The 27855-nt window shown below is 31.3% G+C and overlaps 2 protein-coding genes across 2 annotated transcripts; both read left to right on the top strand.

The window, feature by feature from the left end:
• The first annotated feature begins 87 nt into the window (after nucleotides 1–87).
• On the top strand, nucleotides 88–13311 carry LOC139497651 (uncharacterized). The gene is made up of 6 exons (XM_071285881.1): nucleotides 88–219; nucleotides 1107–1259; nucleotides 4703–4876; nucleotides 7857–7957; nucleotides 10900–11011; nucleotides 13184–13311. The coding sequence occupies exons 2-6, from the start codon at nucleotides 1148–1150 to the stop codon at nucleotides 13309–13311; spliced, it is 627 nt and encodes a 208-aa protein (XP_071141982.1). The 5' UTR covers nucleotides 88–219; nucleotides 1107–1147.
• Nucleotides 13188–27444, top strand: LOC139498677 (uncharacterized). The gene is made up of 6 exons (XM_071287191.1): nucleotides 13188–13306; nucleotides 21130–21315; nucleotides 22352–22525; nucleotides 24101–24403; nucleotides 25642–25717; nucleotides 26743–27444. Exons 3-6 carry the CDS (start codon nucleotides 22504–22506, stop codon nucleotides 27293–27295), a joined length of 954 nt encoding a protein of 317 aa, XP_071143292.1. The 5' UTR covers nucleotides 13188–13306; nucleotides 21130–21315; nucleotides 22352–22503; the 3' UTR covers nucleotides 27296–27444.
• Nucleotides 27445–27855: the final 411 nt, after the last annotated feature.

Genomic DNA, 27855 nt, shown 5'->3' with positions numbered 1-27855 from the left:
TAGGTTGTATTACCATATATTTTCTATTTTCAGAGAACGGAACTAAGTCAACAACATGTTATTCCTGGAAAAATGCAGAACAAGTTTGCAATAACAATAGTGATTTCTCAGTGTTCAACCATAAAACTATATGTTTGCATGATAGCGCAAATAGGTCGAATTTATATTGGACAGGATATAAGCGGTATTTGTATGAAAGCACTTCAAATAGTTCAATAGGTATAATAATATATATGAGTCTGATCATAATGCTTTAATGGTTATTAACGCTCTGAATGTCGTGTTTTGTTTTACCTCAAGGAGAAAATGAAACTACTTTTTGGTTGTTTTTTTAATTTTCTTTTGTTTTTGGTTGCTAAAGTAATTTCATACCGTTATCGGGGACGGCCACCTATCAACCTTGCCAACAGAACATGCAGGAGTTTTTCGTTTGTATGTTTCTTTCACTCTTTTCTATCGTGATCATTTAGAACGCAAAATATAGTTATTTTTCATAGAGGCGACAATAATATGATTGTTTGTAAATTGGTTTTCTGTATGAAACCTTGTTAAAATAATGAAAACCTAGGTCAAAATATTATAATAAAAACATAGGTTACTTAAAACATTATTTGTCGTATATATATGAAAGAATTAACGAGGTGTCTTGTTATAATAAATACCAAGCCACACAACGACCAATTGGGATAAGCAATATTCTTAATTCTGAAAAGCTTCTAATATTTTTTTCAATTGATGTTTCCAAATCATGTTAAAAGTAAAATCACAAAATTACTGACCTCAGTGGAAAATTCAAAACGGAAAGTCAAATGATAAAACCTATCAAATTAATGGACAACAACTGTCAAACTCCTGACTTGGCTCAGGCATACGGTTAACGAACCCATGTGCGAATGTTTTAGTTATATATCAACAAGTGGTTATGCAAGATTTTTTGTAATTGCTATTTCTTTAATAAGATTAATATCTAAACATTTTGCTAAAGAAGATTTGGTTTATAAAAAAAAATAGATGTACTTGTCTTTGGAAGTTATTTTTGTGTTTGATGTAAGATATGATAGTAGTTAGATGTGTGTATATTATCAGTAACGGTTGTTTAATTTCAGAAAGTATTGACAGTTAGTCAGAAGTTTTAAATTGTTCTTACATGACATGTCCAAATGATGGTACTACTGCTATACAGAAACATGCCAGTTGTTCCGAAAAATTGGATGGATATGCGTGTTTGGTTAATAAAGAAACGAAAACTACATCAAAAGGTAAAGTATTTTCGAAATAGATATTTACACAAAAAACGTTGCAGTGCTTACATTAAAAAAAAGATTGGTTATTATTTGAAACAAAAAATTAACCCACCTTAAAGTGTATTGTTGTTAAAGGATTATGAGCTATGTACAAATAAAGAAACAATGATTACAGTCCCTTAGTTTGTTTTATACTGGCATAAAAAACGGATATATTGTGTTATTAATTTCTATTACAAAATTTGGGAAATCATCTCAAGTTACGGAAATTTAAATTAATAGGTTTGACTGTTTGTAACACAGTCAGATTTGAAACAGATCATGTTTTACTTTGAACTAACATATATGGAGATATGGATTGATTACGATATCTGTTTATAAAGTCCAAAGAAAACGATATAAATAATGATAACAGCATACAGTACAAAAATGAGCAAAACCTATTCCATATAGTTAGCTGTAAAGGACTAATATATCAAAACGTAAATTCATTCAAAAAAGAAAACCAATGGTTTAATTCATGCTGTCTCTTTTGGAGCCCACAATTCATCTTTTTTGGGTTTTGTGGCTGAAAAAAGAGGGGGAAGGCTTTCGTGTAGGTCAAAGAATTTGTTCTCATCTTGATTCAAAAACCTGATTATTTTTTCAGTACAACCCAAAAACATTTTTTATTCAAATTTGAGTGTTGAATTTTATAATTTTTTAATCAAATTTTGTTTGTGATAACTCCTTCCTGAAAAGAAAAAAATGTTTATATTTATCTATATTATGCATACCTGTTTGAGATCCATTTCATAAGACCAATGTTTTCTATTGAAATAATTGATGGGACCCATAACATGCATTATGAATACATTTTATTTTATTATTCCTGGAGTAGATAATAATTTTCTCTTAATCTTTGGAATGGTCAACTGATAAGTCATACCTTGAATGACAAAATTATTTTATTTATTAATATTACTTTTACTGTTAACCCACTGTTTTTGTGATATACATTTGACGTGCCTCTGTACTTATGTATCCCGTCATACTTTGAACCGCACTATTATTTTATTTATTATTATTACTTTAACTGTTAAGCCAGTTTTTGTTATATCTATTTTGCGTGACTGTATTTATGCATCCCGTCATACTTTGAACGACAAAATTATTTCATGTCTACCTGTGCGAATTTCAAACGCGCAATTTTCACCAGTACTCAAAACCCTCCTTCCTTGGTGGGTGCATTTTACATAGACAAATAAAATCGTATAATATAATCAAAATGAGGATGTTAATTTGATGTATGCCTTTTTGTGCTTCTTCGTTACATTTGTTGTTTTTATAGTGATTAAGATGATAACACAATGTTGACTGCTGTACCCCTATTTTTGACATTTTTACCTATTGTGTCTGTTTGTTTTGTTCACGCATCGGTTACAATATAATGGAATTTGATGCGACTGTCATACAAGTGAGAGGTTTAGCTAGCTATAAAACCAGGTTCAATCCACCATTTTCTACATTTGAAAATGCCTGTACCAAGTCAGGAATATGACAGTTCTTGTCCATTCATTTTTGATGCGTTTTGTTATTTGATTTTGCCATGTGATTATGGACTTTCCGAATTGATTTTCCTCTGAGTTCAGTAGTTTTGTGATTTTACTTTTTTTGTATGGCTGCTTTCAGGGAAATCATGAATTTCTATTTGACATTTGCGTGTATTCTGGAGTGTGGAATACCTTAATGTTATGGGAAACATCCTGTCCATGTGTAATACTTATTGTATATTCCAACAGATGACAATACACAAATTTTCTTCTGTTAAATGAATGATTTGTATATCATCATAATTTGCTATTTATATAAACTTTTGTACAGTAATTAGTTACCATATTAACATTGAATATTATGAGTGTAGAATGAAATATGTCTACAGTATGATTGGTTTTAATCATTTGATTATCAAGATTTCGGAACCAAAAATTGTAATTTTTTTAAAACCCACATTTAAATTGTTTTATATCAACACACCCACATTTAAATTATTTTATACATTAGATTGCATAGCCAAATTTGCATTTGTAAAAATATTTGGATATGTTTTGCCGGGATCGGTAATGGACACGGCTATTAATAAATCGGATGAGTTTTCCCGAATGTTAAGGGACGCACCTAACTGTTGGGGTGCTTGGTCGACCTCTCCGATCCGTAGGAATCTTTTAAGAATGTATACTACAGCGTTCAGATAATAATAGGACATTCCAAATCATTTAGGATAGCAATCCGACTTTTTTACTTTTCGTGTCGAAGCGCTGTCTGATCTCAAACTAGAGCACTATGTGAACCCCGCATTAGCCGTTTGCAATACGGTACAGCGGACCTTGATATGGTAACTTTTTGCCAGTACCTGGCCTTCCCGAATATGGCGTTTTTTAACGGATATCTTAAGCCAGCGTTGGTTCACTGTCTGGTCACTGTGTGATCTTTTTCTGATTGCATTCGGTATAATCGGGACGCTGTCGGGACATGGAACAGCATTATCAGGACCAATTTGTGTGGAATTGGGTGAATATTGACGCTTCCTGAACAACATCTGATGTCGTGAACCAATAATTTTTTTTTACAAATTTTAATTAAAGTTTAACTTTCATCCACGTTTCACAGGATCTTGATCAGACTTTTGACAAATTTTAATCGGGAATGGTCCTGTCAAGTAAAAATCGTGGATGTGTGACCCCAGCTCTCTAAAGCGGTCGGGTCGCATTCCTAAATGGTGAATTTTTGTGTGGTGAAGATAATTAATACAAATCAATCGTTTATCATTTATCCTTATTCTACATTTACTTCCTGAATAGGTGACAACTCATTTTTGGACATGCACCTGTTTACATATCTTATCTAATAAAACGTGTTACCGTATGATATAAAAGTTTGACAAACTAATACTAAAACAATAACCAGGAAGTTATGTGATAATATCAATTATGATTATGGAAATTCATGGAACTTTGTTACAAAAGTTGTTGATTATAGTGATTGAATTGCACATCAAAGCATCTGGTATGTAAAGTTCATTTGAAATAAATATGTTTTATTTTTATTCGGATAGTCGGATTGGTTACAACACTCACACGTTGTCTTAGCTTATCACAGTACTTTTTGCTTTTCAATATGAATAAACTCATCATTGAAATCAGGATAAAATTTTGAACGCCAGTCTTTAAACGACTCTTCGATGACATTCGAATCTTAACAATTAAAAGGACAAATACAGTACGAAGTTGGAGATCATTGAGGACCCAAAAAATACAGCTAAGGTTATCTATTCACAGGGTAGAAAATCCTTACTTTTTCGAAAATCAGCTATTCTAAAAGTATGACCATATCGATGAATGAAAATTCATTTCAACATGCATTTAACCAAAATTATTATGAGACTGCATCCTTATTGGTTCCATATTATTGAATTGTAGGTATTGAGTTCATACTAAATAGCACAAACTGGATCGAAGCACATAACGAGTGCATAGATCTTGGTGGAAAACTTCAAACAGAAAACGACATTGGAAGTTGCAATAGTAAGATAGTAGGCAAAAGTATTTGGACAGGGACATATCAGTTATTATCACCCTGGCTTGGAAAGACAGGTAAATAAAATTATATTTACATTTTGAATTTTTTTTTATTGTATATTTGAGATACCTCCAAGAACTAAACGCAATATGAAAGTGAAGTAATCGGTAACTCGACATCTCATTTAGTTTGTTTGTGGTAAATGTTTATAAAAGGAAAGCGTTAAATACGCAACAAATTGAATCAAAAGAGTGGCGGAAAATAGTAAAGAGACAAAGCAGTCTTCAATTTCAACTAAGAAAAATAAAGACTAAGCAACAAGAACTCAAACACAGACCTTATTGATCTTGGGTGTTTCTTCGGAAGAATTTATAGATCCGCAACCACATGTAGCATCCGTCGTTCGCTCATATAAGTGCAAATTTTGTTATTTTAGATAAGGACAAAAGAAGTCTGCAACTGACAAATATTATCGTCAGAATGCTTGCATACCACTTATTAGTATCGTATATGTTGTTGTTGTAAAATAACATCTGGATGTCTTCTCTGTTGTCGGGTTGTTGTCTCTTTGACACATTCCCCATTTCCATTCTCAATTTCATAACTATTCATTTTAAACTGCTTATAAAATTGAGAATGGAAATGGGGAATGTGTCTTTCTATTAACAAAGAAGGATATCTGTTATCCGATATATCTAATATGTGTTCATTTTATAGTTATTTTATGGTGATGTTGTACCCTTTTTGACTTGTTATATATTATATTTTGAAGTGTACAGTATCAAATTTCATGATCCATCTGCCTGTAAGATTAATCGTTAACTATTTATTCATCAACCAAACAATGTTAGATCTGTAAATTTGCTTTCGCAAATTTTTTGTTCTTCCCTCGCCGGGATTCGAACCCATGCTACTGAGATATTGTGACAACAAATCGCCTGCACTATATCCGGTGCGCTAGACCGCACGACAACCTTGGCTTCACACAAATCAAGCTTTCGGTGGCCGGGTGTTACCTTTCCTCGTCAGTTTTAATCTAGCGTCGTAATACAGTACATGATATATAAGGCATTGAGATGTTATTGTTACAGATCAGCTCAATTATCTATAGTAAAAGATCCTACAAATTAATGCAAGATACAGTCACAGAAAATAATTATATTTATAAGTACGTCTGAGTCAGTGACAACTCTACAACAGATTTATACATCGGATCACCAGCAATGATTGTGATACATGGCTGTGTACATTATGTATATACAACTCGTCTAAACATCAACCCAACAATGTTAGATCTGTAAATTTGCTTTCGCAAATTTTTTGTTCTTCCCTCGCCGGGATTCGAACCCATGCTACTGAGATATCGTGACACCAAATATATATATATTTTTAGACCCTTTGCGGTTTTAATCCAACGAAATCATAGGTTTGAACGTAGTTTTCAATTTAGACTCGTTTATATTTTTTCGTTTGGGATTGTATCATATGTTCCCTCTGGTTTATATGATCCGTTCATCCTATATTGACTCTTAAAATTCAAGAGTCTATCTAAAAATGAGGGTACTTTTTATATGGCCTTCCAAATACCGTTTCGATCCCTAAGTTCACTGAAGAGACATTTATTGTCGAAATCCGGATCTGGTGTACTAAAAAAATATTGACACCGTATGTTTGTGGCATAACATTGTGGCCACAAGTTAATTTTTTTTCTGTTTTGTATTAAATTCATATTAAGATTCATTTTGTTACATCTTGTGATCAATTTTATTTGGCAATCGCCAATGGCAGTCAGCAGGGTTAAAGAACATCAGTTGTTCGACCTGTTAGTCAAATGCGTTTTGTTTAAATATACTTTTTCACTTTTTTGAACATTTGGAAAATGATGTTTGTGCTGTTTTTAGACCCTTGTTCAACGAAATTTGTTTTACATGCAGATTTATAAAAAATGCGTTTTTTATCCAACGCAATCATAGGTTTGAACGTAGTTTTCAATTTAGACTCGTATATTTATATAATACGCATCTGGAGTATTTATTAATAAAGATTGAAAATGTTGATGAATATCACCACAGGTTATCACCATGCAGGTAGTCAGTGCCCCTGTTCAAATAACACATCAGTGTAATATTAATTTTCTCTAAATTTCTGTTTATAAAACGTTGAAATTATTAAAAAAAAAAATAAGCATTGTTTGCCTTAGTCGGATATGTTACACTTGATCTTGGTTTTATTTGGTTTTACGATGCTCTTTATTCATTTTGGCCTGCAAATAGAGTCTAGCACCAAAAAGGAGTCTTTCATCTTATGTTATCAGTTGATTTATCATCTATGATCTATCAGATAATATAAAAAATTGAAAATTATCTTTTCAATTAGATAAGGTTTCATCTTTAAAAAAAAAAACAGATTGAGTCACAATTTCCATTCCATACATGAAAAATGAACAGGTAATACCGTTGAGTTTCATATTTATCTCAATCTAAAATATTAAAGAAAATTATTGTGTAACAATTTTGATGTTTTAATTACTTTGATGTAGCTCTCAGTAACTGCGAGTACTCTCAGATCGGTATTTCAGATCTTTAGTGTATTCTGTTTTCTGTGTCGGTTTTCATGTTTGATTATATTGGACATTGTATCAGTCGGATCAGTTAAATGTATTGTTTGCACTTATGATGTACTGCATCATCACTGTTTGTGTTGGTGAAGTGATGATTTAACAAGAGCTAACATTTGGCCTCATCACATTGTGTTTGCGCCTGTCGAAAGGCACCAGAAGACATTTAGACACTTAAAAATAGGAGGTCAACCGACCAACAATAGTATACAAAACACAACATAGAACACTAAATACTGAATCACACATTAGGTGCCTGTATGTTATTACTTGACATTTGTTGCTGTAACTCATATGTGTTTTGTTTGTTGTTTTCTACATTAACCTGGTCGTTAATTTTCTCGTTTAAATTAATTTGATCCTACTTTAAAAATTTATTCATTATTGCAAGACGATTTATGTGAGGTAAACTTAAAATATAATCTTTTTTTCCTTAGGCTGTTTTGATTTAAACAATACATCAGTATATTTTGGACAGCCCTCATCAGTTCAAGATTGCTATAGACTATGTGGTAAAACTTATTTTGGATATAATAAGGTAAGTTCTCTGGATTCGCTGATCATTGCGGATCGATGATACATTATCCATAATGTTACCAGTCAGGCATATGCATAGGTGTGCACGGGATTTTCATGAATAAATAAGTTTTGACGAATTTCAAATTTATCAAAACAATCTCGTAGTAAATCAACTCATTATAGATACCAGGACTGAAATTTTGTATTTACGTCGGACGCGTATTTTGTACACAAAAACTCAGTTACACTTGAATAAAAAAGTTAATCGTCTTAAGGTAGAAAAGCCTAATAATGGTAACATTTTTAAAGTTTTGTTAGCAGTTGATTTATAATAATGACCAAATCAATGATAATATATGTCAACACAGAAGTTCTAACTATTGGCCTGGTGATACCCTCGGGGAATAAAACTCAACCAGCTGTGGTAGTAAATAATTATTTTCAAATTCTTATTTTAGCTGATCTTAAAAAATCTATTTAAAACAGAACATCAATCAAAAAGTAAACTGATCTGTCATTTGATCGCCAATCATATTGTAGCAAGGAAAATTGATGTTTTGATAAAAGAGGGACGAAATATACCAAAGGGACAGTCAAACTCATAAATCCAAAACAAACTGACAACGCCATGGCTAAAAATGAAAAAGACAAACAGAAAAACAATAGTACACATGACACAACATAGAAAACTAAAGAATAAACAACACGAACCCCACCAAAAACTAGGGGTGATCTCAGGTGCTCCGGAAGGGTAAGCAGATCCTGCTCCATATGTGGCACCCGTCGTGTTGCTTATGTGATTACAAATCCGGTAAATAGTCTAATTCGGTAGGTCACATTCATGAAAGGGAGGGGGATTGTAGTTACGACGTAAGGAACATATCCGATATCATTTGTGAAACGGTTATTCCATAACGGTCAACCAACTCGTGATGGCATCCGTAAAATTTACGAAGGGATGATTTCAACTTCACCATTTGGAACTCTTGGTTTAATAGCTTCCTTGTGAGCAGTAACCCTCTATCAAGAAAATCATGATAGGAAATTCAAGCACGGGAATATCGTATCAATTGGGAGATAACATAACGTTGGATTTCAAAAGTACTTAAATATGACAGTCAAACTGCTTCAAGACTCTAACCAGACATGTCAATAGGACAACACAGCCGCCGATAAATTAATAAATTGCTAACGATTCATTCAAGAATATAAACACCAGAGACATAATCAGCACTTTGAGTAACTTTCAAATATGAACAGGCGGACACTAATTTTACATTAAACAAAAGAAATGGTACTCTTTGCTAGAGAAGATACAAAAATGCCAAGTTATTATATTTGAAATGTTTACATCTGTTAATATGGGCTTTACAGGTTTCTTTAAACTGCAAAATTTAGGATTTAATGCATCGTATATACTTATTTCTAGTTAAATTATAATATGGAGCTACAAGATATTTGTAAACTTTTAAATGATAGAAAAATAAAATAGTCGATTGTGATAGGTGCAAATGCAAGTAAATCTTTTTTGTGCATAAGCATGAATTCCGCCGAAAAAAATTACACTAAGATACTAGTAGTACATTGATATTTGTGAAGCATACATTTGCATCTCTGTCCCCGGCGACTGTTTCTGGAGAAGATCGTAAAAGTGGGCGATAATTAGCATCTGTTTATGTCGGGCTTGTTTCAGTTGACTATTCCTTTTTGCAAGTGTACGAAGCAAAAAAGTTGCTTCACATTCAAATACGTTTATACATATTTAAGATACATAAAGATTTAATAACAGTAAGAATTCACAGAACTATAAAATGAAATATATGGGTCAAGTTAAATACCTTTCTAATGAGTTGTAACAACAGAATAGGTATGTTCGAATAAAAAAAAATTCTTAAGCTACTTGGCGGGAAACTTTTCAAATGTATCCTTAAAATGCACAACTTTCCCCAAAAAAAATCATATTCGGTTATAAGTCTTCAACCTCTGAAAATATTAAGTCTTCCCTTCTAACATATATTTAATTAGATTTTTTGGTAATGTTTTTGAACTTTCGAAAATTCAACATGACAACTGATCGGAGAAAAATTTTAAGTTCAATAAATGCAGAAATGTTTTAGCTGATACACAATACCTAGGAGATATAACTCTCTTTTAAAATACAACTCGCATATAAGTATCATAATGGTACTATGTGGATACATTTATCGGTTTTCCAGAACTTAACGTAAATTCTGACTTAACTTAAAAGTTACAAAGCAACTACCGTGATCTGCACATTATACTTGAATTTGAAAAAAGACTATATCAACCATAAGCGGATTGTTCTGTTTCGTTTAACAAATCAGAGTGTTAATCTTAAGAGAAATATATGGTTTAATTTTAAATTGTAAAATAAAACTTGCCGAAGGTTTTCTATCAAGCGATATCCAGTTTTCACACGTTATGAAACCTATTAGTCAAATTACTTTAATTTGGTGTTATAGCTCCAAAAAACAATTTGGGATTATGTCTATGATTTTGGAAGAGTTAGCCCTAATAGTTAAAATTAATTTCAGTATGGTGATGTATTGTTATTCTATAATTCGCGAATACTTGTGTCTCATGTTTTGAAGAAGTGAACAAAACACTTGACGAATCTGTGTTTCTTCTCGCTGCTTTATTTGTACTCGGTGATATTTGACATGTATATGTCCTCACGGAATTTACCCTAGCTAATACATTGAAACAAATTGTGTATTCCTATTGCAAAGTTTTCAAAAATTTGCTTTAGGGTAATCAAATTGACCATACGTTTTAATTCTATATCGAACTGCAAACACTTTGTTCTCATTTGATGATTTTTTTAAAATGACAAAAGACAACGGAATTACTTTCTTTATATACTGTACCATAATTACATTTAATATGTTCAAGATCCATTTGTCTAAGTATTATGACGAGGAAATCTATTTTTGGTTGTAGAACAACTTTTGTTTTTGTTTTATGAATATTGACAATCGAACCAGTATTAGTAGTAGTGCCTGTTCTGCTTATGTTGTTCCATATACTAAAGCATGGATTTACCGCTCTAAAGGTAAGTCATTGTTAAATGCTGGTATTAACGAAAATACAAATTTAATCACATTTGCACAATATCATACATTTGAAACAGATTTCTTTAAAGAGAAGAACAAAAATACAGGTTAATGTATATAAAAACGACTGGATATAATTTAAAAAAAAATTGTGTCCATATAACATGATATCAAGACAATCTCATGGTGTAAATATATCACAACACATTTGCAATGTCCGTGTCTGTTGTAACGTTTTGGATTTAATTAAAGTTGTCTATGTATTACTGGTAATTTATTAAGTTAAAGATTTTGTTATACAATTGACATAAAACCTTTACTTTATTTTACCAAGATATAAAGATTTGGTTTGGTAGTTTAGTTGTACCCGTAGCACACTTATATTTTACGAGACATCTTATTCAATTTTTTTTCGGAAATGTTGTTACCGATCACGAGCTTGGAAATTTAGATATGTTCCGGGTATTTAATCGATCCTTTGAATACACTTATTCTTAAAAGTAACCAATCCAACGCTATTATTATTTATTTAAATATTGTTTAATATGTTTTAATATTGAGTTTGTTATCAGTTAATTATAATCAAAGTAATATTATTTTTATATAAAAAAACATACATGTATTTTGATATTGTACAAGGTCGTGTTTTTATCTGACTGTTAATAACGTTGAATCCATTAGCAGTAAGTAACTGCAAATACATTCATATCTGTATGTAGTGTATTTTTGTTGTTGGGCCGTTCAACGTCCATTGTGTGTTTTTGTGAGATGTATTACTGCTTTATGTTTACCTGGTGAGTTGTAATCTTTTCGGCTGTCTTTTATATTTATCCTCATGTTGTACACCTAAATCACTGTCGGAAGTAATGTGAGGGTCTAAGAATAAGACTATAATAGCAATCAGTACACATCCAACCTCCAATTGATTTAGTGTGAAGACTTTATCCGAAAGACATCACCTTGTGCAATACCAAATTAGCGATTGGCAGATTGTAGAGACGCTTAACAGTAAAAGACATAATTTTTAAACTTTAAGACATACAAAAAGACACTCTGACACGTAATAAAGAAGGTAAACAACGCCAGTGCCTACAATCTATCCTTTAAGACCATCGTGTATTATTTAAGAAGTTTATAAGGAATATTTATTAACAAAGTGTTGGTATGTACTGATGAACTTTTTTTTTAGAAAAGGGACGAGACGTTCTTCAACATAACCCTTGTTCATCGACTTTCTGCTCATACACTTTCACAAAGTCTCAGTGTCAGCTATATGCTCTTGAATATCGAATTAGTTAGTTGGGAAATGTATATTCCATATGTAGGCGAGGTTGGTATATTGATACTTAGGTGTTGGAAATCGATAATTATAAACTTAAAATCGTCTCATTTGTTATAGATTCTGGTATTGAGGAGACTGCCGTTATTAATTTTACAAATAAGATAATGGAAGCCGAATCTGTAGTGTCTTTTATTTTTAGTTCTGAAGGCTAAATCAATGGAACCCAATCAGAAAATTTTAGATTGTTAATGGACATTTAATACCTTAATTAAGTTATATGATCTGGTTTCTTTGATCTTCATGTTTTGTCCAATGTCTGCAGGAACTCCATGAATATGAGAAAAGGTCGGCAAGGAGAGGTACACAATTTGTTCCTATACGAAAGCCGACAATTTGTTGAAAAAATGTACCTCCTTTTCAACAAATATGTGACAACAATAAGCATTCTAATTACTTATTCTTCCTTGTTAAAGGATAATATTATCTTATTTTTGTACTCTCTATGGATCTCCTTTCTAATGTCTGCCTCATATGGCTATTGAGGAACAACGTGTTAAGACTTGGAGTGTTTATTCAATAAAATAACATATAACAACGCACATTAGTACTTTATCGTGTCAATTAGTATACAAGCTGCTATACCAATGTGGTGATAAGAAATTATCTCACATTTCTTTCTTCTTATAAACAGAAAATCTTTTCTCGTAAAATTTTAAAACCACGACTACTGATAATAAAATAAAAGATTCGTCAAAGGATTTAAAACAAAATCAAATTGTGTCAACAGGGAAAGAATCCAATCAAATAACAGAGAAAAATGGTATGTATATGCATTATCTTATTCATCGCCTGATTTAAATTGACAGACTAATTAATGGTTTGTTTGTAGCATTGCACATAAGTAATGCTGATGATATAAAAGAAGGCGTTAATTGTGTTGGTGCAAGATGTGAACGAGGAGAGACAATTCTAGAGGTTAAAAGTTGTACTGATCTGAGGAAGCCCTTTTGTGGTTAGTTTTTAATTCTGGAAAGTCATAATTCTAACATAACAGTTCTTAAATTGTAAGTATGTTGCTCCGTATATTTGTTATAGTGTAACTAGTGAAATAGGCGTCGGAGATTTACATTTATTTTCAAATTTTGCAAGTCTCTTATTATCAATTCTTATTTTGATGTTATTCTAAAAAATGTAATTTATTAACCAACTAAGTGCATTATTGCCAAAAGTTACTGTTAATTTAAAATTACACATATTTTCTGTAATGGCCCTGTTTTTTCTGTAATGGCCCTGTTTTTTTCTGTAATGGCCCTGTTTATCTGTAATGGCCCTGTTTTTTCTGTAATGGCCCTGTTTTTTCTGTAATGGCCCTATTTTTCTGTAATGGCCCTGTATTAATGCCCAGTTTGTCTGTATTAAGCCCTGTTAGGGTTTTTAATAAAGTTAACAAAACTAAGTTGTAAAGAGTATAATACCTTTTTGTATTTTATTTAATTTAGTAACCAGCAACCAACATTAAAGAACCATATAATTGGATCACTGTTCATCCTGTTTTTTAACACATATCTCTTTCAACTTAATATCTTGGATATTTGGTATATTTAAAGCTTTATAATGGTGAAGTACAAATTATTTTGTTCAAACTAAACTGCCATTAAAAGAGTAAGACAGTACATCAAGTTAGCAGCAAAACATACACTTTTGTTCAGTTGGTTAATAAATGTATTAAGAAATGGGTGTTTTTATAATGGCCCTGTTATATTTCCTCGGTCAGTAATAATGGCCATTACAGACTTCCTCGACCATTATTACAGACCTTGAATATATAACAGGGCAATTATAAAAACACCCATTCATTAATACTAAAGTTAAAACTTACTCGACAAAACGAATCACTTACATAAACTTCTTTTCATTTGAAGTGAAAAAATACAACCAAATCATTTTCTATTGATAATAATACGCGTGGTCTCGTACAGTAACACAATCAGGCTGAGGATGAACTCATTTTAATTGTGTGCAATATATTTTGAGCTGCTTATTTAAAACTGGTCTAGTTTAATCTGTTAAATGTCGTTAGACGTTTGCTTTCTTAAATTCGTATTAAAGCAGGTCATACCTTTTTATATATATCTTCTAGCCATGACTACATAACATGTACACCGAATTCCCCTAAACGTGCTCCAATACTTACAAGGCATTATAAGACGTCGACTTGGTAGACTGGCGTCTTGAATCTGGTGCACAGCATTCTTTTTTCGCTCTCTTACTTTTTCCCGACATTCTCATAACCCCACGACCAGGCTACGACCAATAACTGATTTATCTCAACCTCCTTCTTTCGGTGGCATTTCGACCGGGACGTGTCTTAAATACGTTCAAGGGACTTTTTCCTTCATTGCATGCGTTTCATCTACGTTAGACACACGCCAGACAAACTTGAACTTACACAAAACGCACGATAAACGCTTATGTACACGTTTCGTACGCCCTCAAGCTTGTTGTACATACGATACAAATATACTAAAGAGTAATTGACAAGTGAATGCGTCCAAAATTACAAGTGTATTGGCAGCGTACATGTTATTTTACCACGCCTGGCGTATGTTGGTGATATTTGCTGATATGTGACACCAGTCGATTGATCATGATTACTTGAAAAGCCTCGACATAATCTCAACAGAACCTAACTTTACTTACATTGTAACCTCGTCTAGATTCTACTTGATAAGTCTGATTGTTAACTTTATTATATTGGTTTAAATATGGTCTCGATAAATACACGACAAGTCTCTTTTTTTTTTTTTTCCAACGTAACAATATCTTTATTGCATATTTGCTGTAACAATTTACTAAGTTTACAGCTTTAACTTAGTATCCCTCATGTTAGCTTACCTAATAGTTAAGGGAAGCACTATTTGGCAAGGTATTATTTATTCATAATATTAGTATTCATAACATAAAATATTTCACAAAATATATTTGATAAATTATTATGATTATACACATACATTACATTTTGCTTCTTTTTCTCTTTTTCATAGTATTTTTTTTTTCCGGAATCAACTCCGTTATCGGTATGATCCGTGTTTCCATTAGTATTGGGCACAGTGTTGTTTTTCGCATGTGCGTTATCGGGTATAGTTTTGATGTGTGTCGTCTAAATTATATAAATATTATCCACTGGATTTAACGATTATATATGGTGAGTTTACTATTCAAGTTTTCTTTAATTATCTACTGATCTTTTTTTGTCGAAATGTATGTGTGTAATTCACAAATAGGTAATTTAAGTGTAACAAGTTGGAACACTCGACATCCGAAATGATACATTATTTTTCCACATTAATTAATAAACGTACGGATACATTTATACTATAACAATTCTTTTTATCTTTTGTAAATACACATTTTAAAATATAAAAAATGCAGTATAATTTACATGTGGTGACTCATGCATGGCTGAACATGCTTACAAACATTGAACATGCATGGTTGAACTTGATTATAAATATTACCATATTTGTCTTGTGTACAATAATCAATTGTGCTTCGTAAAAAGATTAGTCCTGATTCAATTGAATTTTTGCAATGAATCTATTTGTTTTTAGAATTATCTGATTAGTTTTTTTTGTTATTAAAGTTGTTTATTTCAATAATTTCTGAAATTTCTTTCTGGAAAATTTTTAAAATGTTTATTTTTTTTGTCTTCTTTTCTGAGACAAAATGTGATTTGTATATTGATAAGGATATAATAGTTAATATGTAATTAATATCAAAGTATGCTAAGTCTTCAATTTTGTACCCTGTTACTAAATTTTCTAGGTTTATAATATCTTTTTCAATACCTAGGGATTTCATTAATGTCATTATTATTATTAGAAAGTCATTATTATATGAGCAATTGACAAAAAAATGTTCATAGTCTTCCTTTTTTTTACAATGCTTACATAAGTTGTCTTCAGTAATTTTCCACTTGTTTAAAAGTTCATTACTTGGCAGTATGTAGTGAATAAGTTTCCATCTAAATATTTTCAACCTATTATCAGTTAGATATTGAAAAATAAAAACAAAAGTATTTTTCAATTTAGAATTTAAGTGCTTCTCAAATATTTTTTCCCACATAAGAAAACCATTTGGTTTATCACAACTATTTTTCAGTGTGAATATTTTATAGAGTTCTTTTGTACTCATCAAGGGAGTAATTGTCCTGTACATAATTTTTAAGTCGTTTATAAATTTAACTTTAGTTTTGAATGAATCTTCAGTGCAAAGAATTGTTTTCCAATCAGTTGGTATTGCTTTTTTTAACATATATATTTGCCTTATCCAATTTTGTTTATATTTTAGTTTAGTTAAAATGATAGTTTCAGAGATATTGCCCTGTTCATCAATTACATCATTTATATTGATAATGTCACTTTTTATCCAATCTTCAAAGTTTAAACATTTTCCATTAAACCGGATATTATCATTTCCCCACAAAACTTGTTTTCTAATTTCAAGAAAAATTTTAGGATATTTTGTAATACCTCCCTTTACACTTATCCAATCTTTAATTAGTTGTTTATAGAAGTCCGGTAAATATTGTAACTTATTTTTATCAATATCGTTTATATTCTTTAAATTCATTTTAAATACAAGAAGATTTTTTCCTAATTTGTTGAAGTAGAATTTGGGAATAATTGTCCAGTTGTCATTTTTATTTTCATTTAATTTAAGAATCCAGTTGATATGTAGTGATTTTATATAAGCATCAATGTCTGTCATTTTAAGTCCACCTTCCAGAAAATCATTTGAAAGTGTTGATCTTTTTATTCTATCTCTTTTGCCTTTCCAAATAAAATTGTATATTAAAGTTTTAAAGTCTTGCAACATTTCCTTAGGAATAATAGTGTTTGATGCAACATATGTTAGGTTTGGTAAAACTAAAGATTTGATGACAACTTTTTTTCCTATGATAGTAAGATTTCTTTTACTCCAATCAGATATTATTTTTTTACTTTTTAACAGTTGTTTTTCAAAGTTAAGTTTTTGACATTCTTGTTTATTATAACCAAAGTAAATTCCGAGGCTTTTGATTGGTGTAGTACACCAATTTATATTTTCAAATTTTTCCCGACTGTGTTTTAATCGACCAAGCCATATTCCTTCAGTTTTTGTTTTATTCAATTTCAAACCTGAGAGAGTACCAAATGTTTCTATTAAATTAATTGCTAGAGATACATCTTTTTTTGATTGAAGAAATAGAGTAGTGTCGTCAGCTAATTGGCAGATTTTCAGGGTGTTACTCTTACTGTCTAATTTTATTTCTAGTCCTTTTAAGCTTTTATTTTCCCTTATCTTTATCGCCATAACTTCTACAGCTAGAACAAATAGTAACGATGATAACGGACATCCTTGTCGAATCCCACGAGATGCCCCAAAACGGGAGGAAACCCATCCATTATTAATAATGCATCCTTTAATATCAGAGTACATTGTCTGAACCCACCTTATAAAATTATCTTTAAATCCAAATTTTTTTAAAGTCTCAAACATGAAGTCCCATTCTAATGAGTCAAATGCTTTTGTAAAATCAAGAAATAAAATTGCCCCATCAATTTTGAAAGTTTCAGAATAGTCTATGACATCTTGTATTTGTCTTATGTTGAAACCAATATACCTATTTTTGACATATCCTTTTTGATCAGTATGTATAATCTTTGGTAGCAGGGGTTTTAATCTTTGTGCTAAGGCATAAGCAAGTAATTTAGCATCATAGTTTAAAAGAGTAATAGGTCTGTAATTGTCTAGAGAAAAGGGATCATTCTTTTTATAAATTAGAGATATTAAGCCAACTTTCTGAGTGTTAGATAGTTCTCTTTTTTCATAGCAGTAATTGAAAGTGGAGACTATAAAAGATTTAAGTTCATCCCAGAATGTTCTATAACATTCCACATTTAGTCCGTCTAGCCCAGGTGCTTTATTAAGTTTCATTTTAAAAATCGCATCAGTACATTCATCAACAGTTATTTCCCCTTCGCAAGAATTACTTTCACAATCAGTTAATTTCTTATATTCCTTGAGAGAATCTAAATACTTTTTAGTTGCTTCTATTTCATGGTTTTTTGTAGAATATAAATTTTTATAATAATTTGCTTCTAATTTTAATATTTTGTCTTGATCTCTTGTAATTTGACCTTTATCATCATATAATTTTCTTGATTTTTCCATCCCTAGAAAATATGCAGAATTTTTCTCTCCTTCTTCAAACCATTTTACCCTTGCTCTTATTTGATTCCCTTTTATTTTTTCGTTATAGAGTTTTCCTATTTCATTTTCTATATTATCTATTTCTTTTAATATATTATTGTTGTTTTTATTATTGCATGTATCAATAATATTATTTAATTCTGTTAAATTTTTTTTCCAATTTGCGGATTAGGTTTTTTTTATTCTTAGCTTTTGTTTTGTAATAGTTTATTGTCTGGTCTCTAACTTCTATTTTGAAATTGTCCCACAGTATGTCAAGATCTGTTCTTGTTTTAGCTTTGTTTTTAAATTTTTTAATTATTTTCCTAATTATTTCAGCATAGTCTTCTTTTTGAAGTACACTGCTGTTTAATTTCCAGTATCCTTTTCCTTTTTGGCCTCTGTTTAAATTTATTTTTAAAGAAACACAGTTGTGGTCTACTATTGGTCTAATGTCACATGAAACACAGTTTTTGAATACTTCTGGAGCTATTAAAAAATAATCTATTCGTGTTGACTCTGACCTATCTTTTCTGCTCCATGTAAATTGAACTTTATTTGGATTTTTGGTTCTCCACACATCATTGAGTTTTAGGGACTTTATAAGTTTATTTAAATTGTGAACTTTTTTCCTATTTTTTTGTTGTTTAGTTTTACTTTTTGAATCAATTTGAGATAAAATTTCATTATGATCTCCTCCTAAAATAAGTTGACCTAAACTTTTTTCTTCTATTAATGTATGGACAGTTTTGAAAAAAGTATTTCTACTTTTTGGATTGTTTGATTGTCTTGACTAAGTCTCGTCCACTTTCAAATCAGTCTTAAACTTTAAAATTGGCAGGACTGATCTTAATCAACAAATCAATCAAAACTATATATGTATAGATCTTTTCGGACTAATTTTAAATAGCCAGCTATTAAAATTTCTATCACTTTTTTAAATAATCTCTGATAAAACTCTATAGCTACCTCGATTATGTATTATGCTTACATAATGTCATATTATTAATAGTTTTGTAAGATCAATCGTAATTTGAGATAACTATTGAGTGTATAAAAATCCAAGTTTAAGGTGACTAAGTTTATTCCTTGAAGTTTTTTTTTTCTTTTCTTTTGAATAATATTAGTTACATGGTGTGCTAGTGACCTAATACGGTATCTATGGGGTCAGCAAATTCCATATGGGGTGAGAGCGAAGCTCGAATCCCCATATGGAATTTACTGACCCCATATATACCGTATTACGTCACTAGCACACTATGTAACGAATTTATCTTACCGACTATCTTAACGTGTGAAATTAAGACTAGTGATTCTCAAAACGAGCAAGTCTTCAATACTGTTAGCGCTAAGAAAATACTTCCATTGATCCTACAAAAACAGATGCCAACAATAACGACTTGATAAGGTTAAAATGTGTTTTATGAATTTGTTTCAATCTTAATCATCAATTTCGTCGTCTGTTGGAACTTTTAAGATTTTTTCTCAGTACCGTTTTGTTTTTTCAAAGGGACATAACACCATTACTAACCGTGTATGAAATAAGCCCCGCCCCCTCTTACCTAATGAGGAATATAAAGGGACGTAACTCCACTACTAACCGTGTACGAGATAAGCCCCACCTCCCTACTAACCTAATATCAAATATACACGGTTTGCACGCGGACGCTTTTAACAAATCATATTCCTGGAAATGTATAGGAGGTAAGATAAATCCTTAACCATGACAGCAATAAACCAAATTACCAAATAAACTGACATAAAATAATATGCAATTGATTAAGCTGTTGATTTATACATATGAAAAGCCAAGTTGATTTGAAAAAGTTAGAGAAATTTTTAAAGGGGACTATATGTTAGTTCTAATTAAAAGTCTAGATTTTTTATTTCCTTGACAAGATATTTTTTTGTAAACACATATGCATGGCATGAAAAAAGTATGTACATGACGGATTAGGGTAAAAGCTAGCACATTACAACTACACTTTAAACCGATAACTTTAAGCACCAAAAGTAGTGGACGGTAAGAGAGACAATACAAACTTCAACATCCATACTTCTCCAGCAAATTAAACATTTGGAATTCAGCGATAACATACAATCTGGCTGGTATAGTCACAAAATGTTTGAGAGTTCTACAACTCTATTTAGACTTCCAACTTCAACGAACAACATCTTTTCTGTAGCATCGTATGCAGACTTAACCCACGTCATAAAATATCCACTAAATTACTATTAAAAAAATCCTATTTAAGCAATAAACTCACGTGCCTGTTCCAAAAAAGGAATATTCCATTACTTTCTGATCTCGTATCGTGAAGATTTTAATTTTCATTATAAGAAGTTGTTTCAAACCTGACAGCACCTGATAAAAAATATTTAGCTATGTTTTGACTTGAGACAATTTAAAGATTTCGATACCATAACGTAACACGTAAAGCGCTGACGTTAATACCATATGAAGTTTTTGCAATACATTGTTAGTTGTCAGATAGCTATTATTTGCCATATACTATCCATTTTATTTAGTGTACTATTTAATGAAACAATTACTCTTTTTTAGTATCAAATGAAAATTCAAAGTTTCAATATTTTTTCTAGAAGGCGGAGTAAACACAATAAATCCGAAATCCTGGAGTGACGCAGATACATGGTGCATCGACAATAACGACAACCTAGTCTTTAACCATAAAAAGATATGTGAGAACACACATGATGAACATACATCGTTTTTATATTGGACAGGATATAAGCGTTATTGGTATATCGCTTCAAACGTAACAAGAGGTATTGTTGAAAATTCAAATTATCGAAATGATGTGTGCCAATACGCGTAACGTTGTTTTTTGTTATAAAAGAATGTTAGTAGAGTCTTATAAAAAAAAATGAGAGATTAGTCAAAATGAAAATTTCTACGTTTTAAAATCATTCGATCAACCATACTTTGACGTACATAAATAATAAGCCTGGTATATTTGTTGAGACTTACCATCCTTGTCATGATCCTATTTCTCATTGAGTAGTCTTCTCATTTCAAAGTTGTGTTAGCAACAAAACTCACTTGATAAACTCTTTTTTGTATTTTTACTTACGCTACCTATTCTCAATATGTTATACATTGCAGATTGAGATAAACCTTTCAAAGCCACCTAGATTATATTTTGCAAAAACAGTATACATTTACTGATCAAAAGGCTCTTGTGAAAATAAAGACAAAGAGACAAACTGTCTCTCAGAGGATCAATTATTAGATAACAGCGTCAGCAGAACAATCTTTAAGATATCTTTTAAAATAGCATCGTTTTAGCTGTCAATCCAGTTATAGCAATTTAAAAATTGAACGCACAGAAATACTCCGACTTTAATTCTATGTCGTATTGTCTAAGCTACGTACTTCTCTGCGGACATCTTTGTATGTAAAAGGGTCAATTTACTCTTACAATATAATTCCCTTCGGATGGTCAACTATTTTATAAGACTATAAGGGGCAATTCCATTCTGTTTATATATAATTACAACAAGATATTCGACAAATAAACATACACAAATTATGATTCGTATAAGTAAGAAGTAAGTTGTTTGGTGTTTTCTTGAGACATGCTCCAACTCTAGGAATTTCCCTGAATAAACGCGGAATTAGGTACGAGGTCAATAGTTCTGTTTTTCTCGTCCTACCAACTTCACCGAAACGGTCTTGGAAGTCAGTTGTCATTTAAAGGTTTATAGCTTTCTGGGATGACGGTGTGCTGTCTTTCGTTTATGATTTTGTCATACAAATAATAAATTAAAAAATCAAGATATTTTCAAATCTGATATTTTTCAGGCAATAAATTCACTCTGCGAGATGTGTCCAATTGTGTTTTCATTCGATGTCCAAATAACGAAATAACTCTTGGAAATACTGATTCGAGCAACACAACCTTCCAGGGCAATTGTTCCAAAACTTTAGACGGATATGCCTGTTCAATTGATAGAATGGCAGAATTAACATCTAAAGGTATATACAATACGATACAGTTACACGGCAGGTAATGACGTTGCTAACGTAAAATGTTTTTTTTTTTTCGACGCCAAATTGTGGCACATCGGGAAAAGATGCATTTTCGACCGATGTTTACCATTCAAATTGATTTAACTTGAAAACGAGTTCAGGGATCCCTAGTTTCTAAAATGACATTTGGTTTAATTATGTATGAAGATTCTTTGTAACAATTTAGATTTTAAGAAAAATGTCAAAATGCTTTTTTTAAATTCAATAAATATAAACAAAAAAAAAGCGTTTGTTTTCTTTTAAATTAATGAGCATTTGATGAAAATGAGTTATGTTTTTTTGAAAAATGTACAAATGTATAGGATACTTATATAGAATAGATATTACAAATAATTTAACAAAAACAGCTTGTGTTAATCTTTTAAAACAAAAAAAGTTATGTGATTCTTTTAAAAGGAAAAATAGGTCAACAAATTTGAATTTTTAACAAATTTCTGAAATTTCAACCTCATTTTACACAAGAATAGCACATGAAGGCATATTTTTAATTACATATTTGATTTAATCAGGTAAAAAATAACCTATATACAAATTTTCATCGGAATTTCAATAAGGAATCATAACTGTATCGTATATCCTTAAGCCTTATACATGAGTTTTTATTACTGAGTAAATCAGTTCACCCTAGTTTGTGCTCCTTGGTTTTTTGTCTGGTGTATTTCTTTTTAAAACAATAACCATGGTGTAGTGTGTTTTTATTCCTTTTATGATCTATGACTACCCTCTCTTTTTATATATTGCTGAACTATGGATAATTATAACCATTACATTTGCATATATTTGGCGGCCGTCATTTGTTTGTCAATGTCCGTCGTCAGTTGTTTTATTAAGCTCACTAGGCTTTAAAGAAAATGCAAGTTTTTTCTATTAGTTGAAAAATGTTAGAGAAAATATGGCATGGTTAAAAATGTTCAGAATGATGTGCTCTACGAATTGTTAAAACTACCAGACGACTTAAATGGTAAATGTACATAAACCAAGTTGAGCGACATATGCTCTTTAGATCCTCTAGTTTAAATGGGTTTTTTCTTCTTTAAAACAAATTATCATTGGATATTCATTTTTCAAATATGTCAGATAATCCCGCTTAACTAAACAACAAAAACTCTAAGGCTTAAAATAAATCATAGGACGTTGGGTACAGTGCAAATATTGCCGTTTATTTTGAAACACCATTATTGAAATAGAAAAGAACTTTTATTGATTTTTTTTAAAAGAACTATAGTATGTAAACAGACAACATCAACGAAAAAAGATTAATCGAGCTGACCATGGTGAAATACAAAGGCTCTTAAGAAACTTATTTGAACATAACATTTACATCTACATCACCTTAATTTTATAACTAGTAGCTTATCTATTATTTTCAAATGAGAGAATTATATGCGGACTTTTCAAGATCACTGTTCTCTTTTACAATAAAAAAAACAATATATATTTTTGTGTTTTGTTTCATGACGAGTATGATGTTAGTTTAATTCCAAAAATTAAGCCAGCAATATGTTTGTATTTGTCATAAAGAAAGCATTGAAATTTTAACGACTAGAAGAACAAGCTTGGAAAATGTTTCATCAAAAGTATCACAGCAGCTTAGAAGTAGCAGTTTTCATGGCACTTTAAAAAGTACTTCATATAAATTAGCGTCAAACAGACAGACAAGAAGAATGCAGACAGACTTGTATACTAGAGGCATCTCTAATACAATATACACAACGTCTTTATCATCAAAACAGATTCTCAGTGGTTATTCATCAGGATCAACTACATTAGACGGTACGACAACTGGAATTTTCAAAAGTTCTTCAAAAGTGCATTCTTATGATGGTACGTATACCAACTTAAGCTTACCTTAACATGTATTCCGGGAGACTTATATATGTGCTAGTCGTTGGTAGTTATTTATTTATAAAACAATATATGGAGAGATTTTAAAATGCACATTGGATGTAGCGAATAGTAAAACAGCTTCCTTTTTTAAGATCTTGTATACAATTTTGTCGCGTTTTAGGCAATAGGAAATCAAGGAGTTGTGTTTTGAGTACCAATGTAACGACTATTCAACAGACACCAAAAGACGAAGTCGCTAACAACTATACGTCATATTACAAGCTTCCCTAATGGACAGTCAGTAAGAAAACCCCATAGTAGGTCGTTATATTAAATAAGTAATTAACATAGTAATAAACTATTACATCCCAGCTCCTTTGTTCTAACAGGGGTGATCTGAGCCGGATCTCCCCTGCCAGATCACCCTAGTTTGAGTTTCTTTGTTATGCATGCTTTCCTTTGTTCTGTAACATTTTGGCGGGAATGTCAAATCCACTATAAAACTTATAATTAATTTTACGGAAAAGACTATCTATCAAAATTCACGTAGAAAAAATCCAGTAGATATGCTGGGATTCGAACTCAAGACCTTTAGCATATCAAGCCACGACACATACCACTACACCAGGACGACTTGATACGAAATGATAGTAATTTGACATACTTAAAGGAGCAAGATATTTTTATTAGTGTGGCGAGTTGTCAAACCTTTATTCAGTGGGGTTTTAACCTTTTACGTTAATTTGTAAGTGTTCAGACTGATTGTTCAATTTGATTTTACACTTTTTCAAAGTGGGGCAAGTCGGTAAACAAGATTGGGACGATATTTTTATAAAGTGGCGATATAGCGTGGGCCGATTGGCAAGTGGGGCGAGTTGACATTGTTTGATATCTACTCATCGTGTTTGGGGGTCAAAAAGGGTATACATCATATAGTAATATATAAAGTATATTGTTATGGTTGTGTGGCGTTCTAAACTAGATTTTATGAATTGTAAATGGTTTTTCGTCTAATCTAAAACAGCTGGGATGTAAAATAGTTATCCCAGTCGGACTTGGTGTGTCAGTGTTAGATCACCCTCTGGCCTCCGGCCATCGGGGTGATCTTACACTGACACACCGCGTCCTTATGGGATAACTATTAAAGAAAATCAGTTGGAAATTAATTGACTCGTCAGATCGGCACTTATCATAGATTACAGGGAATCGTGCCTAAATAAACATTTTCGTTTCAGTGTTAATTGCGGTCTTGACAGTTTCAGCCATTGTGTTTGTTATTAGTGTTGCAGTTGTTGTCGTTTGTCGATTGAGGTTAGTATGTCTATCTTATGGAAAACAAACGTGTTTACAACCAATCAATTCACGAAATTCATTATAATAATGATATGACCCATCAACAAGTGATAATTTTATGTAGACGTTTTGTACTTGTACTACCACGAAAGCGTAGAATCCTGAAAATCAATAAATGAATATTACGCACCTTCAAATTTGGTAATAAAAACACAAAAAAAAGTTGCAGTAACCAATTTAGGACGACATCGTTCGTCGTTTAGGACTGATTGAATATACACAAGAAATGGTTTGACGCTTAGCATTACATAGAAATAACATTAAAAATATTGACAAATGTACGAATATATAAAATATGGATTATTGAATATTGTAGATTCATTATTATTCGTTGGAAACTATTTTTCGTGGGTATTGTTGGTAAAGTTTAACCACGAATTCAAATATTCAACGAATAAAATAGTTTCAATAGGCTCTGTATACAGAGATTGACAAACCACAAAATCAAATATCCACGAATATGCAAGCATTTAGCAATCCACGAAAATTTATACCCACGAAAATAAATGAATCCACAGTAGTAGGTATGAAACATTGTTAGTCTTCTTCTACGTGTAGTTTCATTGAACACTTTCATTTAGAAAGTAAGGTTTTCTTTATTGCAAAGCATACATTATTAGGCTTTTTTATTTGTTTCAAATTTTATAAAATTTGGTGTACATTTGATACTCGTTGAACTTAGTCTGAATATCGAAAAAGTTATATTTAAACATCTGCATTAAAGAGTAAATAATGTCGACAATGAAAAGTACTAAGCCGCGGAAGGTACCTGTTTATATCAATTCATATGACCTTTGGAGTTTTTTTGAAATCATCTTGATAGATAACTAAATAGCATTTAGTATAATATATAATGTGTATTACGTTAAAGTAAATTCAGTGATCTCAATAATCAAGTTTGAGATCAAAGCTGCAATAAATTATTGCAGAATTATCCGTATACTGGACTTCTTATATGGGTAGCATATCGTTTCAAATTACAGACGCCAAGGACCATTTAGAAGTAAAACACTGAAATCTAGTGAAACGGTAGAAATGCACGAACCAAACTACCATGACTTTAACAACACTCATTACAATGGACCTACAACTTTGCATAGTAATACGGCATATGATACACATAATATTGAACGATCTAGAAATTCAGATCAAACTTTTCAGAATAAACAAAGCACATCAAATGATCAGTACAGTATTGTTATGAAATCAACCCCTGACACAACAGAATCTCGTCTTGACAGAAGAGAAGAAATGTCCTTCGACATTAAAGAAAACGAATATGATAGACTTAATGATATCAAAGATCGTGGTCGTAACGATTCGAACAATATTTATGATAGCAGTTCCGGGCTACGGGATAACGACGATCCCACATACAACACGACTTCTCAAATGAATATAAGAAGCAGAGATGGAACAGCCAATATTTATGACAGCACTTCCGGGTTACGTAATGAAAACGATCCTACATACAACACGCGTTCTAAAATTGATGATAAAAACAATTGCGACAATTCAGTATACGATCATGTCTAAATTATGTCAATGATCTATAATGATACGCCTAGTAACAGTAAATTATGCATTATTGGTTTCAATATGATTTGTAAGTAGGAATATTAATTGTCTTTATTATGCTGACATGAGAAGCAAGTTCAACATAAACAATGAATAGTAAGCTTATTTCTACAAACCCTTTTTTAAGCAGCCAGACTAACGCCTATTGTTCAAATAACTTGTCACAACGGTACTTTGTATGTACCATCAACATTATATTTAAGTATGTGTTAGAGACGCATGGACCTCTAACATATATCATATACTGCTTGTAGATCGGACCATTTAGACTTACTTACACTGCAGTTGTAATGATCGATGGAACAATCCGTTGATAATCTTTTTTTGTAAACAGAAAATATTTCAATTTGATCTTGTTTCGTTTTCTTTAGAAATGCATCATCATTATACGACGATTTCTTAAATATTGAAGTGAAATAATAATATAAGGATATGATTTATACGTAAAGTTAATCTTATCGGATTTCTCATTATTAAATGATACGACAAAAAGTTATATTGACTCATTGGACGTTCAT

This window comes from Mytilus edulis, chromosome 12 (assembly GCF_963676685.1).
Source record: "Mytilus edulis chromosome 12, xbMytEdul2.2, whole genome shotgun sequence".
NCBI classification, from domain to species: domain Eukaryota; kingdom Metazoa; phylum Mollusca; class Bivalvia; order Mytilida; family Mytilidae; genus Mytilus; species Mytilus edulis.
Note: the sequence above shows the minus strand (reverse complement) of the source record. Positions and strands in the feature narration are given on the sequence as shown.

Bases quoted from the DNA above. Each gene is read 5' to 3' on its own strand.
- LOC139497651 (XM_071285881.1), top strand. From the start codon at position 1,148: ATGACATGTCCAAATGATGGTACTACTGCTATACAGAAACATGCCAGT. The intron at 1,260-4,702 runs GTAAAGTATTTT...ATTGAATTGTAG, and splicing joins AACGAAAACTACATCAAAAG to GTATTGAGTTCATACTAAAT. The intron at 11,012-13,183 runs GTAAGTCATTGT...GTTTGTTTGTAG, and splicing joins ATGGATTTACCGCTCTAAAG to CATTGCACATAAGTAATGCT.
- LOC139498677 (XM_071287191.1), top strand. From the start codon at position 22,504: ATGGCAGAATTAACATCTAAAG. The intron at 22,526-24,100 runs GTATATACAATA...TTTGTCATAAAG, and splicing joins GGCAGAATTAACATCTAAAG to AAAGCATTGAAATTTTAACG. The intron at 25,718-26,742 runs GTTAGTATGTCT...TTCAAATTACAG, and splicing joins GTTGTCGTTTGTCGATTGAG to ACGCCAAGGACCATTTAGAA.